The following is an 18,420-nucleotide window of genomic DNA, read 5'->3' on the forward strand; positions in this document are numbered from 1 at the left end:
TAAAGGAACATTAAATATTACTGAATGTCACAGAAAACAGGGCCAATGTTCTTGACTTTGTTACCTACAGCTGTAATATCATCTTTGGGATATTTTTCCTTCTTTAGATTTTACCATCCTTTCAGAAGGTGATGAAAATATAAGATGCTAGTTTTCTTAGAGTACAATATGAAAGATCCCTGTGGGAAGTTAAATAGGGCTGAGCATGGCGGCGCACACAAGTCATTCCAAAAACTCTGGGAAACTGAGGCAGGAGGATCATAAGCTCCATCCCAGCCTCGGCAGCTCAGAAAGTAATACGTCAAAAGAAGGGAGGAGAGAGGGAGGAAAGGAGAGAAAGATAGAAGAAAAGGAAGGAAGGCAGGCCAACAGCAGGGGGAGGGGGAGAGAAAACTAATATAAACAACATTTGTGGGGATCGTATTTTACAGCCATCATCTAAACTTGCCATATCAAAACTGATGATAATATAATGCCTTTCTGTTGCTAAGCCGCAAGCTGACATTATATACACATAAAAATAATATGCTTCAAGCTTTTCACACATATTTTGATTTTTTTTCCCAGAGAAAATTTTTAAGTTCCACTCCTGGCTATATCTTTCAATGTTTACAAAAACTTGATTTCCAACCCAAACAGCTTCCTATCATCATGATGTGAGGAATAATCCAGTGCAAAGATAGAGAGAGGCTGGTGTGCGGGGTGCTCGGGCTTCTCATCGGAATGACTGTGCCTCTGATTTCAGGGCGTGTGCTTTGGAAGTGCACTCAAGCACACTGGACCCGCGGAGCACGCTGCATGCAGCAGGGAGAGGGAGACTGCCACTCGGGGACCATGGACCTCGGCTCCCCGCCATCCACTCAGCTGAAGAGCAGAGGCTGCCGCAGTAGCGGGAGAAGTGGGAGCTGCTTTCTCGTCAGGCACACCCCTCACCCCAGGAGAGTCTGCCACATCAAAGGTAGAGAACTCAGAGCCATGCTTAGGGCTCTGGGTGATTTGGGTTCACCACACTGACTGGGCCACCGTCCACCGACAAAGCATGGACACTGGTGACTGGGATCAGAGGCCAGAACGGGAAGCCAAAGCAGAGGGTGGTGGGGCTCTCCTTGTTGGACACCGGCCTGTAATTGCTGCAAGGTTGAGACGGGCTGAAGAGGGGTTCCAGCTGCCAAGGAAAGATGACCTTGGGACAGCACTGACCAAAAAGTTCCAAAGTAGGTCAGCCTTTTAACTCCCCACACAGCCATACTCACACCTACGTGCTAGATGCCAGCCTAGGGAGGCACTCACTGTATCCCTTCTTCTCTTTGTCCCCTTCCTCTCTCCTTCCCTCCACACTATCTGGCTCTCTTTCTTTCCTTCTCTCCTGCCTCTCTCCTGTCTTTTGCTCTATTCATACAATAGACTTCTTGAAAATTAGACAATGACAGTATCTTCTCTCAAATTACCTTCAGCTTAAAAAGGTAATACTTATGTGTACACTTTTTACACATATTTTGGGTTCTGAGCAAAAAGGAGACATGTTTTGAGAGTTGCTTTCTCAAGGTCACGCAGTGTGGGGAAAACAGGTGGATGGCCTCGGAGTGATGGTGGAGCCAGTGGTTTGCCCAGGATGGGGGCACTCATCCACCCATTGCACCCTCTGCATTGCCTTCTAGGAGGCACTGTGTCATCCCCCACCCCACAGATGGAAGCACCACTGCTCTCCACTGCTGGAGAGAATACTCAACATTCATGGTTCATGGGGGGAAACGTCTGTTTGGGGTCACATTTCAGAGGTTTGCACCCACGGACAGCTGACTCCAGGCTGAAGAGGAAAGCTGCTTGCCTCGTGGCTGCCACAGAGCAGTGCCGGGGAGAGCCGAGAGGAAGGGGCAGAGGACAGAAGGCTCCAAGGTCATGCCCCATGACCCAGCCAGACACACCCACAGTGTGTCTCACCCCAAATCAGCTCTCAGGTTGACAATCAAGATTAACCATCACCATCGTATTACTGAAGTAGCAGAAAGCAGAACACAGAAAATCACTGTCCTGATAAAAATGAACCTTCCTTTGGGCAAAGGGCTTGGAAACAAAGGCTTCTGGGACCAGCATCCCCGCTTGCCCAACGGGACTGAGGGAGGTACACTGTAAAGTCGGAGACTCTGCAGGGAACACGGGTCCTGGTGATGGGCTGTGCAGGTGTGAAGACCAGGCGAATCTGCTTGTCCCTTTCCAGCTGTGCTTATCGTGGCTAAAAAGTGCAATGCTGTCAAAACTGGAAAGCTGAGAGGAAGACAGCAATCGTTCCCTCCACAGAGACTGACTTGATCTCTGATGTGTACCCCACCTGTTCTAGCCGTGGGAGGGGCCCACATGTCTGGAGCTCACATTTGAGCCAGTGAAATTCATGCTCCTGCAGAGTGACTGGGCATGTGCTGGAGATATGGGTCTGGTTCTCAGAAGGAAGTGAGGAGGAGAAATGCACCTTTGAGAGTCACCAACACAGAAGTGACACTTAAAGGAATGACTAGTGACCATCACTCTACTCTTGCAGATGCCCCGCCATCCATTCACGTATTCAACATGATATTCAGGCTGAAAATACTGACAAACGCTTGGCTGCAGGAGCTAGACTGCCTGGGTGCTCAAGCTTCTTGATAAAATGACAGTAATGATCACACTTTTGTTGTGGTTAAGGATATGAACAAGGGACACTGTGAACAGTCAGTGGCAGACAGCAAAGAGCATAGGAAACTGAGAAGATGGACATGCATGGTATATGGGCAGGAGGTTAGGGGGAACTGGGACTGGCAGAGAAAAATGAACTCCACTAAGGGGCCTGTGTACTCCACTAAGGGACCTGGGAACACTTTCCTTGGGAGAACCTGCTCTGAGCCCTCCATGCTGCAGGGGACACAGAACATGGTGCCCATGTTAGCAGAGCAAGAGTGGGGCTAAGCTGCCTTTCCACAGAGGCTTGAGCAAAGCCTAGAGCAGACATTGAGAAGGAAGCTGGTGCAAAGCTCAAGACAGCCGACTGCTGTAAAGGGACCGCTCCAGCCAACGGAGCCCGTGTTCCCCTCAGGGAAAGACACATGAGTACTTATCTGGTAGGAACAAGACCCACGACAATGAAAAAGCTCAGAAAAACCAGCCAGGTGTCTCTGCCATCCCCCAAAAGTACCCTAGAAGAGGAAGAAGCAGCACCACTTCTCTGTGTCACAGATGCCACACCATTAAATTCCTAGTAAGACTGAGCCGGCCTTCCCATTCCACCCATGCCCACTACACTCTGCAGCAGCTGGAACAGGGAGTGGGAAGCACGGCTGAAGAATCAGGTGCAAGAAACTGAGCCACAAGCCCCTTCCACGTGCTGGCTCACAGAAGTCCAGGCACCACCGCCCGGCAAGAGGGCACGAAATGGGAGCCGAACGCAGTGCTGCTGTAGGGTTAGCTGTGCAGCAGCAAATGCGTGGCCCTCTTGATGGAGACTTTGTATAAAAAAAAAAAAAAGAAAGACTACTTCAAGTTACTTGGTTTTTAAACCAAGATTTTAATTAGTAACTTGTACTTTTTATTCTCCTTAATTTTAAAATGTAATTTATAAGTCATGCTGTTTTACTTATAAATCTAGTAAATTTTTCTACTAGCACATGTTTGTCATACACAGTGCTTCCATTCAGCTTGGGGGCTGATACTAATAAACTCAGATCACTTTTCACTCCTCCTCCTCTGTGCCCCATCTCTCTTCCCCAGGCCCCTTTGATGTCTCTCCCAAGACTACCTCCCAGTTTGCTCACATGAACTTCATTGTGCTCTTATAAAACGGCTATATTTTGGGTTTCTCATATTAGAGATACCACATGTAACCGGGGTTCTATTCAAGAAGTCTTTGTTATGCCTGTCTTCAAGTGTTATACCAATTTTTTCTTCCAGTAAATTCAGTGTTTTTGTTTGGGTCTTTAGAATTTTGACTTGATTTTAGCATAAGGTAAGAGATATGGATCAAAATTCACTCTTCTTCATGTGGATAACCAGTTTTCCCAGCACCATTTGTTAAAGAGCCATCTTTTCACTAACATATATTGTTGGCTCTTTTGTTAAAAATCAGCTGTCTGAGATGCTCAAGGCTGTTTCTCCATCCTTTACTCCATTTTATTCATCAATACGTCTGTTTTTATGTCAGTGCCATCCTGTCTTTACTACTGTGGCTTTGTAGTACGTCTCACTTGAACTCTGAGACTGTAATTCCTCCTTTTGTTGCCTAATTTTGCTTTGAGTATTCTGGGTCTCTTCTATTTTCATGTTACGAATTATTTTTTCTACTTCTGTGGAAGAAAGTCAATCGTACTTTGATGGAAATTGGGTTAAATTTATATATAATTTTTGGCAATATTTCCATTTGGACCATGTTAAGTCTGCCTACCCCAAAACAGAGAATGCCTTTTCTATTTTCTAATGTCCTCTACAATTTCTTATAGCAAAGGTTTCCATTATACAGGTCTTTCATTTTCTTGGTTCAGCTAATTTCTAAGTATTTACATTTTTTTAATCTAATGTGAACAGGATTGTGTTATTTCCTAGGAAGCTCATTCTTCATGTATAGAAGTGTTTATTTTTGTGTGTGTTTATTTTGTACCATGCTACTTTGGCTGAATTTACTTATTAGTTCTAAGAGTCAAGTTTTTGGGATCCACTATGTAGAGAATCATGTCATCTGCAAATAAAGATATTTTATTTTTCTTTTCCTATTAAAACCCTTTTATTTCTTTCTCTTACCTACTTGTTCTGGCTAAAGCTTGAATTTTTGAACAGGAGTGTTGAGAGTAGATACGCAGTCTTATTCCTAATTTTAATGGGAATGATTTCAGTACTAGCATGATGTTGGCAGCAAGTTTGTCATAATTGAGACAAGAAGATGGTAGCTTGATAGGTGGCCAAATGGAGAACCTCTCTGGGAAAAACAGCTCAGACGCTGGAATTTCACAACATGGAGAGGGCTGGACAATGGGAGAGGGATTCTCAAGATCTAGAAGGAAACTAAAGGAAAAAGAAAAATAGAAAGAGGAAGGAAAAACGTGGGTGGAGGGCTGGAGCCAGAGGCGCTCACTGAAACCAGTCCCGTGCTGTGCTGGGCACACCGTGGAGTTGGACAATTCAAGATCTTCAAGATCGTGCTGAAGCCATGGCCGCCATTAACAGGAGTTGGTGAGTCCCAGGCACTTGGCGGGAGGATGCGGCACAGCGTGGAGTGGAGCCAAGGTAGACAGCTGCATTAATTCTCGATGAGTCCTGGAAACTGGATCCTGTGGTAGGTGTAGCTGGCAGGTAGACATATTGGAGTTGGGCAGAGCAAGGCCTGAGCCTGGAGCTGCGGTGGCATCAGCCAGCCACCCCTGGCCCAGAGAGGACTGCTGGGATCTGCTTGGGCCGAGCCACACCCCTGGTCGGGACCCAACAGCCAGGGACAAAACTGTCCCATCCTTGTGACATTCGCAAAGCACAGGCTAAATTGCTGAAGGCACTTGCCAGTTAACTGGCTCAGAGAAAAGTGGTTAGCTCACAGTCCCTGAGTGCACCTCGGTTAACAGCAACCTGGAGAGGGCAGCAAGCACCAAGCCAGCATGCTTCAGAAAAACCTTAACCAATATAGAGAGGAACTGAGACCTCCACCATACACCTGTCTGAAAGAAACCAAAAACATGACAAGAGAAAGAAACAAGAAAAAACTTCCAGCCGCTGACCCTGGGAAAATAAGCCCAGGAGAGGTAAATACGGAAGAGAACCAGTGCAGCAATCATGCAACATTGGCCAAATCAGCGGACATAAAGAAAGACCTTTGTGACCTCATAGACAAACTTAAAAGTGAAATTCTAACCCAGGTGAGGTAAGATATAAAAAGATTAATAAAAGAAATGCTAAACCCTCTAATAAGACACAGATGGAGACATGGTACTGATAGGCCAATCTTGGATAAAGTTTTGACTCCCAGACCAAGATCAAAGATTTGGGCCTACTTCTCAGGTCTGAAAAGATGGCAGAACGTTGGAAGAAGCATGCCTTGCAAACAAAATTGGCTACTTAGTTAAAGAATGTCCACCTAGACTGGACAGTACAATGTCCAGTGTTTTATGTACATTTAACAATATTTGATTGGGAAAGTGATACTTGTTGAAACAAAACCTGCAAAGACCTAATCTGGTTGTTTGATCTTTTTTTAATCATTACTCCCCTAGGCTTGAATAATATTCCAATCTGTACTGTGAAGGATGATGAGCTTGTACTCAGAACACTGCAGGGAGGTGACCAGTTCAGCCACCTAGACAAAAATGATACACCCCCTTCCAAAGGCAACTACCTGCCCATTCCTGCAGCCCCAGAGAGCCCTGTCCGAGGAGTATCGCCAGCCTCAAACAGTTTCAAGATGCTCTTGCGGCCACATTCTGGTGAGTACCTCTCAAGTGATGGAATGTTTTCTTAGGCTCTTACAACTAACTGGAGGGTAGTATCTATAAAATTACTAAAAGAGATGTAGCAATTTTTAAATATTCATGTGATTTTCTCAGTATGAAATTCATTATAAAAGTTTCATTATAAAAATGTTGATTTGTCGGGCTGAGGATTTAGCTCAGCGGCATAAGCACCTGCCTTGCAAGCAGGCGGTCGTGAGTTCAATCCCCAGTACCAATAAAAAAGAAAAAGACAAAAAAAAAAATGTTGATTTGTCTAATCTTAGTGAAATAGCATAATAATGCTAATAGAGATTGTTACTGCTCTGTGTCTAAGACATACACAGTGTAGTCATAATCACTGATTTCTACAGAAGTGGATAACAGATGCCAGATATTAATGCTTCACCAACAGCAACAAGGAAACTATGTCAGCCAAAAAGCCAGTCTGGAAGACAGAACAGGACAGTTTCACATTTTCAGGATCCCAGTGGGATTCCCCTCTCCTTGGTGTCTGCCCAGGTCCCCATCATTAATGCCGACTGAAGTAAAAGTAAAATGTAGCAACATCTAAATGACACTGCAAAATAAGAAGGGTTCTGTATAATAAAGAAGTAATTGTCTTTCTCTGCTCGTATATAATTACATGTTATTACTAAAGCTTTCAGGGCATTTGAAGCTATTCAGAGAATGTAAACTGTGAGTCTGCCTAATGATAATGAGAGTAGTAACTTGTCCAATACTCACTATGTTGTACACATCTAAGGTTTTCACGCCTACTAACTCATCTCTTCCTTCCACGAGTTCTTCCTCCTTTTCTTCTCGAAATGATGAAACCTGTCTTGTTCCATCTTTCTGGTGCCCTTTCCTACCTTGTAGGACCTAGAAACTAAAAATTACGTTTTAGAGACAGAATTCCTTCAGGGAACTGTTTACCACACCCAGTGAGACCCACGGCACGCTGGGCTTGCAGTCTTTTTATTCTTTTCTATCACCAAGCACAACTGGAAATACTAGCTTTTCCTTCCACAGCATCCCCATGTGCCGATTGTGGGATGTCAGTAGATAGCATCTGCAGGAACCATGGCTTTCTGATTGTGGCACTGCTCCTGTGCCTACCCTGAGCCCTCATGGATGCATCAGGGGCGTCCCTGCCCCTTCCTCTAACCATAGTGCAGACTGTACCTCCCATGATGGCTCTTAGTGTGATCTGTGAGATCAAAACCAGTCCTTATAGCACTACAACAACTCTTAATCCTCCGTGTTATTTACCTGCTTAGTGAAACTGAGTAGGTTCTGTTTCCACAACTGAACACTGACCTTATATACTTACCACCCACATTGTTTTCATGACTTGTAGAGAGGTAACATTATTTTCCTACATTTTTTCAGATAAAGCAAATGGATTCCATTACCATTGAGAATATGCTTAAAATCTGTTCATCTTTTTAAAAACTGTGTTAACTGTGGCTTTGGTAAAGCGATAGCATCTCTTATATAGAGTATACCTTTAAATTAATATACCTTTAAACTAATTTTAAGGAGGCCAAGTGCAATAGTGAATCTTACTACTAGTGAATCCTACTAGTAATCCTAGCATTTGGGAGGCTGAGGCAGCAGCACTGCTGCAAGTTCAGAGTCAGCCTAGGCTACACTGTGAGTTCAAGGCTAGCCTGAACTACATAGTAAGCCCCTATCTCAACACCCCCTCCCCACTGAAAAAATAAATGTAAAGAAAAATTAAATAAATCTTTGAGTCACTTTAGGATAATTTAAGGGGATTTGGTGAGATGATTAAATAAGGGGAGGGTTGAGAGGTTAATAAGAAACAAAATAAAAATATAATTATACCTCAGCACAAAATTCTGTCTTCAGGGCAAATAACACACATCAATTCCCTTTTAAATAGAGAAAATGACAGACATTGAGGACATTAAACAGAGACAAACAGTCAGATGCATACTCTTAAATGAGTCTTACTAGATCAAGAAAGCATTTGAAGTACTTTATGTTATCATTTTGGCAATATAACTTTTAAAATAAGTGTATTTTTATTACATGATTATAATGGAATTCTGTGTTCAATATTTATAAACAAGTCCCTCAGTTGACTTTAAATTCATATATACTCCTATGTATTTCAGCAACTGACACACATATCATGTGACAGAAATTCTTTTTCAGCTCAGTTTAAATGTTTCCACAATTTATTTCAGAGCCCAGTAGAAAAGTCAATGAGTGCTTCAAAACTTCCAGTGACAACCCCTTTGTAATACAGAAGGTAAGGAAATAGCTATTTTTACTCACTTACTTTGACAGCTAGTATTTCCTTTCTCTTTGCATAGCTTCTTGAAAAGTCACCATGTTTCACAGTATTTTTACAGCTTTAGAAAGATATAATTAATGTGATATAAATTGTACACATTTCAAGTGAACAATGTGATGTTTTGACAAATACATATTTTCACCTGTAAAGCTACCAACAAAATCAAAAACACGCACACATTTATCACTCCTAAAAGTTTCCTTGTGACTCTGCATCTCTGAGAGGCAAAAATTTATCTGCTTTATATGATTAAAGATTAGCACAGATTTTTTTAATGTTCATACAATAAAACCACATGGTGAATTTTCTTTTAAATTAGTTTCTTTGACTCATCGTTATTTTACAACAGCTTATGAGTACACAATTATGCATGTCCATCTTGTATGTCTATTTCTTTTTATTTTGAGAAGTGTTCAGTTCTATGGTTTTTTCAGTTTGCTTATCCACTCAACCAACTATTGTTTCCAATTTTTTTATGAAGCTTATATGGACACCTATATACAAGTCTTTGTCTGGATTTGTATTTTTTCTTTTCTCTTTGGTAATACACAAGAGTAGAATGAGTCTTACAGTGGTTTTATGATTAGAATTTGAAAGACTGATCAAATTGTTTTCCAAACTGATGGTACCGTTTTACATTCCCACTGACATACATGAGTTTATTTCCTTCACATCCTCCCAAAACTTAGTATCGCCAGTCTTTTTTATAAATGTTAGCCAATGTAGTGATATAAAGAAGTATTCTACTGTGCTTTCAATTTTGTATCTGTGATGACTAATGAGATCCACATCCTTCCATATTCTTGCCATCCATCTGTCTTTTTATGGAAAGCGTATGTTCAAATCCTTTGCCCCTTTTTGAAATTGGGTCATTGGTATTTATTATAAAAGTTCTTTATAAGGAGCAAAGATGGCGGATAGATAACAACTGACTACAGAAGCTCCCTCAGACAGTCAACTTAGAATTCAACATAATACAGAGTGGCGAGCCGTGTCATGATGTGAAATCCAACAATACTATTATTCTTTGTTCAGGATGATTTTAACCTGCTTTAGTTTGTTTAATCTAAACATAAATGAAGATATGGGTAATTGCATGTATGTTTAAGTGTACAGGATTGACAAACATGTTACCAAGTTTTTGTTGGACAGTTCAACAGAACTTTTTGCAGTCTCGCTGTTTAAATTCCCCCTTTACATGTTCCATTTTTGTACCTTGAACAACTATTTGTAAAATGACAATATGTAAACATCAACTAGTGATTTCTTACTGTTTATGTTTTTTTCTTTGAACGTATATATTATTTCTACCTATTTTGTGTTTTGTTTAGTCTTTCTTTAAATAAAATTTGAAAAGAAATTTTAAAAAAATAAAATAAATTTGCCATTTGTATTTCTTCATCTGAGAAGTGTGTATTCATCTCAGATGCCTATTTTTGGAATGGATCTTTGAATTTTGGGGGTCTGATTTTTTTTAATTCTTTATATGTTTTAGACAGAAGTCCTTTGTCCGAGGGACAGTTCACTAAGATTTTTTCCCAGTTTGTGGGTTTTCTTTTCACTATGCTGGAGATTTCTTTTGACATGCAGAAACTTTTTAATAAGAGGTGATCCCAGTTATTGATTCTGGGAAGTATTTCCCATATGGTTTGAGTCCTGTTCATGAATTCTCTACCTACTCCTATGTCTTCAAGGTTTCTACCCAATTTGTCTTCCAATAGATTTAGTGTTTCTGTTTTAATATTCAGAACTTGATCCATTTAGATTTTAATTTAGTACATGGTGATAGGCATGGGTCTAGTCTTAGTTTTTGGCATAAGGAGAGCCAGTTTTTCCAACACCATTTATTAACGAGACTGTTGTTCTTCCAGTGAACCTGCTTGGCTCCTTTATCAAAGATAAGGTGGTTGAGTGTGTATGTAGTTGTGGTTGTATCTTCTAATCTATTCCACTGATCTTCGGCTCTGTTTTGATTCCAGTAGCAAGTTGATTTTACTACAGTTGCTTTGTAGTATAACTTCAAGTCAGGGATTGTGATGCCTCCTGTCTTGCCTTTGTTGCTTAGAATTGTCTTTCCTATTCTAGGTCTCTTCTCGCTCAGATGAATTTTAGGAGTGATTTCTCTAGATCAATGAGGTATATTGATGGTATTTTTATTGGGATTGCATTGAATCTGTATAACAGTTTTGGGAGAATAGCCATTTTCACAATATTTACTTTTCTTATCCATGAGCAAGGGATATCTTTCCATTTTCTGAGATCATCTTCAATTTCTTTTTTCAGTGTGTTATAATTTTCCCTGTATAGGGTTTTCACTTTTTTCATGAGAGTAATTCCTAAATATTTCTTTTTTTTTTGGTTGCTAATGTGAGGGTGTGGCTTCTCTTCTTTCTCTGTGATTTTGTTGTTAGTGTATAGGAATGCTATTGATTTCTGAGTATTGATTTGGTGTCCAGCTACATTACTGAATTTATTTATTATATCTAAGAGTCTTTCAATGGAGTTTATGGGGTCTTCTATGTAGAGTATCATGTCATCTGCAAACAATGATAATTTAACTTCTTCTTTTCCTATCTTTACCCTTTACTTATCTCTCTTGTCTAACTGCTCTGGCTAGTTTTTCCAGTACTATATTAAATAGGAGTGGTGACAAAGGACATCCTTGTCTTGTGCCTGATTTTAAAGTAAAGGCCTTCAATTTTTGGCCATTTAGTATGATACTGGCTGTTGGTTTGTCATAGATGGCCTTTATTATATTGAGGTAAAGACCATCTATTCCAATTTTCTGTAAAGTTCTTATCATGAGTCAATGTTGGACCTTATCAAAATCTTTTTCTGCATGTATAGAAATGATCATGTGATTCTTACTTTTGGCTTTATTGATATGGTGGATTACATTTATTGATTTACGTATTTTGAACAATCCCTGCATGCCTGGGATGAATCCCACTTGGTCCTGGTGTATAATCTTCTTGATGATTTACTGCATCCTATTTGCCAATATTTTATTGAGGATTTTTGCATCTGTGTTCATTAGGGAGATTGGTCTATAGTTCTCTTTTTTAGTTGGGTCTTTCTCAGGTTTTGCTACTAGAGTAATATTTGCTTCCAGGAACGACTTAGGAAGGATTGCTTCCCTTTCAATTTCATTGAAGAGTTTGAGGAGTGTAGACATTAGGTCTTTGTATTTCTTGTAGAATTCTGTAGTGAATCTGTCTGGGTCTGGGCTCTTCTTTGTAGGTAAGGATTTTACATTTTCAATTTGATTAATAGCAATTGGGTTATTCAGCACTTACATGCTCTTGACCTAGCTTTGGTACTTCATATGTTTCTAGGAATCTGTCTATTTCTTCTGTGTTATCAAACCTATGAGAATAGAGGTTTTTAAAATAGGTGTCATTAGTCATTAGAGAAATGCAAATTAAAACCATACTGAGATTCCATCTGACTCCTGAAAGAATAGCCAGGGTCAAGAAAACCATCAACAACAAATGCTGGAGAGGCTGTGGGAAAAAGGAACTCTCCTGCACTGTTGCTGGGAGTGTAGACTGGTATAACCATTGTGGAGGTCAGTCTGGAGATTTCTAAAAAAACTGGGATTGGAAGTCCCATTTGTTCTAGCTATCCTACTTCTAGGCATATTCCCAGAACTGAAAGCATCATACCCCAGTGATATATGTGCACCCATGTTTATAGCAGCACAATTTGTAATTGCCAGATCTTGGAAACAACCTACGTGTCCATCAACTGAGGAATGGATAAAAAAGTTGTGGTATTTTTATACAATGGAGTACTACTCAGCTATAAAGAAGGATCACATTGAGATATTTATAAATAAATAGATGCAGCTTGAGACCTAAGTGAAATAAATCAAACTCATATGCATGAATACTGAATAGTTTCTGTATTGTAAGAAATGATTCAAATATACAAAAGTATGTGGTAATCATGATTCCCCATTTTGTGGCTTTGAAGCCTTATAACGTTTTCACTCATTAATTGGAATGGTTTTATTCTGGGCTGTTTGATATTATTGCCTGTGATGATATGAATAGCTATTCTGAAGAAACAAGACATCATAATAGCTAGTGCTGATTTAACATCATCTTGTTTTGAAGTCCCACCAAACTGTTGTTCTTCTGTCCCCATTGGTTTTATCATGTTGTATCTTACTGGATTTTATTATATGTGATAGTATAAACAAAAATGTTTATAGGCAAAACCATTGTTCGTTTTCCATTAGCTGGTTCTAAATATCCTGTAATACTTTCATCCTCTTGAATGGTTTCACACTGTCTTGATATGTTTGATGCCATAATATACAAAGTTATACTCAAATATTTCAAAGAAACAGACACTATGGTAACTACTATTAAGTCGGTTATCTTTTGGTGAAGCACTATGTTGCTGAAATTGTTATGCTTTGACCTGTATTGTTATGTTATTATGTCCTCTTTTATCTCAATATCCCCCATTTTTAAAAAAAATTTATTTATTTATTCATTTATTATTATTTTTTCAATTAAGGGAAAAAATTTTAAAAATTAGCAGGATATATTACAGTAGCTTTTTTGATTTTCTATTAACTTGATTTAGAGCCCTGTATTGCTCCCACCATCTTGTTTGGACTGATTTTACTCTGTTGTGTTCTGTTTGATAGTATCAAGTTTGAGAATATAGGGAACTACTTTGAAGGCAGTAAGATTCAGTATGATGCCCATTCTGGTTTGACTATTATCTTCTTTTGAAGTCCTGTAATGTCCCCAATATTTAGGTTTATTAGTCTTATTCTGTACTGTTTTGTTCAATTTTATTTTACCTAATGATATAGGCAATTCTTTTTTTTTTTTTTAATTTTTTTAAATTTTATTTAAGGAGAAAAGAAAAAAAAAGCAGAGAAAGGGTACAAGTTATACAGATTTGCAGAAAAAAAATGAACAGTAGGAAATTACTAGTTAATGGATTACATATTGTCATCTTAGAAATAATTGTTCAAGTCACAAAATTAAAGCTTGTAAAGTGGACATTCCATCTATGATACTGCAAACAGTGCTGTTCAATGATCCAATAAAACTCTGTGATATTATATTCTATCTTATACACATAAATATACATGCAGTTATATAGTTTAGAGCACTTTCTTTTCCTCTCTTTTGTACAATGACTATTACACATTTTGGGTTTCATTGCTCTCACGGTTCTTATTACTTTTTTGGAAGAGAATAAAACCAGTTGTGACATAACAGAACAGAATCGGTCAAGTCAAAAGGGTGGACATAATAGATAATGTGAAAACATAATACAAGGTGATCAACAATGGTTACCATAATGCCTCCCGCTATCTCTAATAGAATTGCCTATACCATTAGTTATAATACAATTGAACAAAACAGTAAAGAACAAAACCGACAAAACCAAACCATTGGAGACATTGTAGGTCTTCAAAAGTAGATAAAAGTCAATGAGAATGGGCGTTATAATGAATCTCACTATCTTCACAGCTGATGCCTAAATTTTCGAACCTGATACTATCCAGCAAAACAGAATAGGGGAACATCAGTTAAAAACCAGATGGTGAGAGTAATACAGGGCTTTAAATCGAGGTAATGGAAAGTCAAAGTGGGTTACTATAATATAGTAACCTGTTATATTTTTTCTTTAATTAAAAGGATAAAAATTTTTTAAAAAGTATTAAAAAAGTAAATAATGGAGTGGAGATTGAGATAAAAGAGGGCATAACAACGAAACAGCGCAGATCAAAACATAACCATTTAAGCAGAATAGTGTTTCACCACCAGATAATCCTGACCTAAAAGTAGTTACCATATTGTCTCTTTCCTTGAAATCCTTGAGTACAACTTCGTATACTGTAGCATTAAGTATATCAAAACAATGTAAAACCATTTAAGAGAATGACAGCATTACAGAGTATTTAGAATCGACTAACAGAAAATGAATAATGGTTTCTGTATAATCTCCTTGTCTTTAAAAGGTTTTTGCTTATACTATCATACATAATAAAATCCAGTAAGATACAACCTATTTAGACCATTGGAGACAGAAGGACAAAAGCTAGATGAGACTTCAAAACAAGATGATACTAAATCAGTATTACCTATTAAGATGTCATTTTCTCCAAAATAGCTGTTCCTATCATCCAATCTTCTCTGCCTCATTTCTGTTGAGCTCTTATTCTGTCAGTAGCTGTCAGTTTGTCTTCTTCACTTTGTTCTCTGCTCCATTAGTTGTGGCCTCCACTATTTCTGGATTCTTTGTATTTTTCTTTTTTTAGAATATCCTGCAATACTCTCTGTAGAGTTGAATTGGTGGTTGCAAATTCTCCCAGTTCCTCTTTATCCTGGAAGCACCTTGTTTTTCCATCAATTTCCAGGGACAGTTGTGCAGGATATCTCAGTCTTGGCTGGAGATTATTATCTTTCAAAGCTTGAATTATTTCCCCCCACGCTCTTCGTGATTTGATGGTTTGTGCAGAGAAATCTGCTGTAATTCTGATGGGTGTTCCCTTGTAAGTGATCTGTTTCTTGTCTCTGACAGCTTTTAATATTCTGTTCTTGTATTGAATTTCTGGAATTTTTATTATTATATGCCTGGGTGTTGCTCTGTTTGGGTTGTAGGTAGCTGGGGTCCTGTATGCCTCATACATCTGAATATCTTTACCTTTTGCTAAATTAGGAAAATTCTCCTGGATTATTTCTGTGAGTAGCTTTTGTAGTTCATTTGTTTGTGTCCCTACTTCTTCTTTTATGTTCTTAATCCTTAAGTTATGGATCCTCTTATCATCTTCTTGTCTTTGTATTATTGCTGTTTGTTTCTTTGTTATTTTTAAGAAGTTTTTCATTTCATTCTCCCATATTACAATTCTGCCCTCCAGTTCAGATAGTCTGTCCTTAGTTTCTTTCAAGCTGTTATGCCAGTCTTCGATAGACTTCTTAGTTTCTTGGTAGTCCCTTTGAACCTGCTTCACGTATTCTATGCTTTCCCTGTTTTCTCCATCAAACAATTCTCCCCTCTTTTTCTGTTCTTCCACTCCACCATCTGTTTTTTCTTGGGTGGGGCTTAGCATTTCTCTAACTATTTTGCATACTTCTAGCTTCAGGTCGTTGATAACTTCATTCCTGAATTGGTCTATGAGGCTCTCTATATGGTGCTTTATGTGTATTGGTGCGGTGTCCACTATTGCCTGTTTCTCAGAATTGGGGGCCGAGGAGCCTTTCTTGTTGCTGCCTCTTCCCATATTCTCTGTTCCTTATATATGCAAGCTTATATGAGAGGCCCAGCTTCTCTCCCTGTCAGCCACAGCCTGATCGAATTGCGCCGGTTAGGTGTTCCCACTCACCGCTGCGCACCAGGCAGCCTACGCGGAGACCCGCCCCTCCCGGCCTCTGTCGGGCTCTGGAATCTGGTTTGGGCCAGCCTACGGGGTCCGCCGGCAGCGTCATGCAGGCCAGGCACTTTTCACCAATCCCGCCCGAGAGGGGAATGTGTGGCTGGAGTCTCCACCGCGCCCTGCTCCCGCAGGACTGCTCGGGCCCAGAAAGTCCGCTGGAGTCAAACTGTGGTGGAGTGTCAGTTTCTCTCACTCACCTCGCCACAAGTCAGAACATGCCTCTCTGCCCGTCCTGTTTTCGACTCCGTTCGCAGACTCCCGTTCTCAGAGTTTCCGCGCGTCTCTCTCCTTGCCGAGCCAATGTAGAGGCAGCCAGCCACCGCGCGGCGGGAAACCCAAATCGCGGCTTCCAATGGCACAGGGTCCAGCCTCAGCAGCGAGACTTTTCTGTTCCTGTTTTAGCACCAGGACTGCATTCCAAGTTGGTTTCTCTCAGCCGAGTTCGTTCCTGAGTCAGCAGAGCATAACTCCACCTGCTTATGTCTCTTTAGTCCGCACCATATCTGGCTTCTGAGCCTAGTTTTTCAGAGAGCCTCCGGTAGTTGCTGTTATGTGTCCGCCATGTTCTCCCGGAAGTTCGGCAATTCTTTTTAAGGTAGCAAGAGGCTTTATGGTAACCACTGTTGATTACCTTGTATTCTGTTTTTACATCAGGTACTATGTCCATCCTTTGTTTTGACTGACTGCTTTGTTTTGTCATATTTGGTTTTATTCTCTTCCAAAAAAAAAAAGTAATAAGAACTATGGGAATAATAAAACCCAAAATGTGTAAATGTTGTTGCAAAAAAGAGAGGGAAAAAAAAGTGCTCTAAAGGATACAACTGCAAGTGTGTTTAGGTGTGTTAGGATAGATGACCATATTACTATTTTTGTTGGATCTTTGAACACAACTGTTTGCAGTCTCACTGTTTGAATATCCACTTTGTATGCTTTAATCCTGTAACTTGAACAACTATTTCTAAGATGACAATGTGTAATCTATTAACTAGCGATTTCTTACTGTTTTTTTTTTAATTCTGTATTACTTGTACCCTTATGTTTTGTTTTTTTTCTCCCCTTTAAATAAAAATAAAATAGAGAAGTTCTTTATACATTCTAAATATAAATCTTTTGCCATTATCACACATGTACATTTTGCAAATGTTTGGTTTTTTCCTGGTACCAGTGCCTATTAAATATATTTGATAAGGCCCAAATTTTAAAATTTTTCTATTCGATTTTCAACTCTACATGTTGTTTACCTCTATCATGCCTTGTTGTGATGCTTAAAACTCTAATGCAATATTGATTAGGAGTGGTGAGAGCAAACACTCTTGCCTTGTACATGATCACAGAGGAAAATATTTAAGATTTTCATCATTATACACCCTGTTAGTTTACTTTATTCACAGGTGCTGGAGAAAGTAGGCAGAGAAAGTCCCTTTCTGTTTTAGAGCTTTATTAGATATGGGAAATGAATTTTGCCAAATACTTTTTCTTCATCTGAGATAATTATATGATTTTTCTTCTTTGTTAATATAATGAATCATATTTGACTTGGTTAACTTGTAAATGCTAACCAATCTTTCATTACTAGTAAAAACTCTACTTGGTCATTATTATATTTTTAAATTCAGTTTCACAAGATATTCTTCAACATTCTTTTATGCCCATATTCCTAAGGAAAATTTGTAGTCCTCTTATAGTGTATTTTTCTGATTTTGGTTCCAGCCTTATACTGGAAATGATAGAATAAGATGATGTAGAGAGGCCACACTGACCCCATTTTGTTCCGGACACATCTGGTAGACAATGTTATGGGAAAAAGTGCAGACCTTGAAACACTGCCCCCACCCCAAGGTAAAAACAAGAGGTCCTGTAAGGACAAGAAGCAAACAAGTTATACAATCTGAGCATGCGCATTTTGAGTTTCTCTGTTCTTTATCTCAATAAAAGCTACTTGCTTAGCAGGCAGTCATTTTGCTGACCCTTTGTGTGTGAGACCCTTTATTTCCCTTTGCTTGCAGAATCCCAACAAGATAAGAGCTCTTCTTTAATATCCTGGAAAATTCTATGTAGAACTGATACGATAGTTTACTAGATTCTTCAGTGAAGCTGTCTAGGCCTGCAGTTTTCGTTGGGTCAAAATTTTTAACCGTAAATTCAATTTCTTTGTTTACAGAGATCTTTCAGGGTATTTCTTCTTTAGTGAGTTTCAATAGTTTGTACTTTCAAGGAATATCCCTCTTTCGTCTAAGTTGTTGAACTGACTGATA

At 39.3% G+C, this 18,420-nt stretch overlaps 2 protein-coding genes across 3 annotated transcripts in view; one reads left to right on the forward strand and one right to left on the reverse strand.

Moving 5' to 3' along the window:
• Trmt10a (tRNA methyltransferase 10A) overlaps window positions 1-18,420 on the reverse strand; it is a 133,471-nt gene that overhangs the window by 73,387 nt on the left and 41,664 nt on the right. The window lies entirely within an intron of this gene.
• CUNH4orf17 (chromosome unknown C4orf17 homolog) overlaps window positions 1-18,420 on the forward strand; it is a 31,518-nt gene that overhangs the window by 1,848 nt on the left and 11,250 nt on the right. Inside the window, exons 2-4 of one of the 2 annotated variants that reach the window (XM_003468020.3) lie at window positions 746-958; window positions 6,219-6,428; window positions 8,648-8,712. In XM_003468020.3, coding sequence (XP_003468068.2) covers window positions 799-958; window positions 6,219-6,428; window positions 8,648-8,712 — 435 coding nt within the window. In that variant the 5' untranslated portion in view covers window positions 746-798. Of the gene's footprint in view, window positions 1-745; window positions 959-5,896; window positions 6,007-6,218; window positions 6,429-8,647; window positions 8,713-18,420 lie in introns of those variants that run through there. The other variant, XM_063260535.1, reaches the window with a different exon arrangement.

Source organism: Cavia porcellus, unplaced genomic scaffold, assembly GCF_034190915.1.
Source record: "Cavia porcellus strain 051 isolate PalLab524CR breed Dunkin Hartley unplaced genomic scaffold, mCavPor4.1 scaffold_14, whole genome shotgun sequence".
NCBI lineage: Eukaryota > Metazoa > Chordata > Mammalia > Rodentia > Caviidae > Cavia > Cavia porcellus.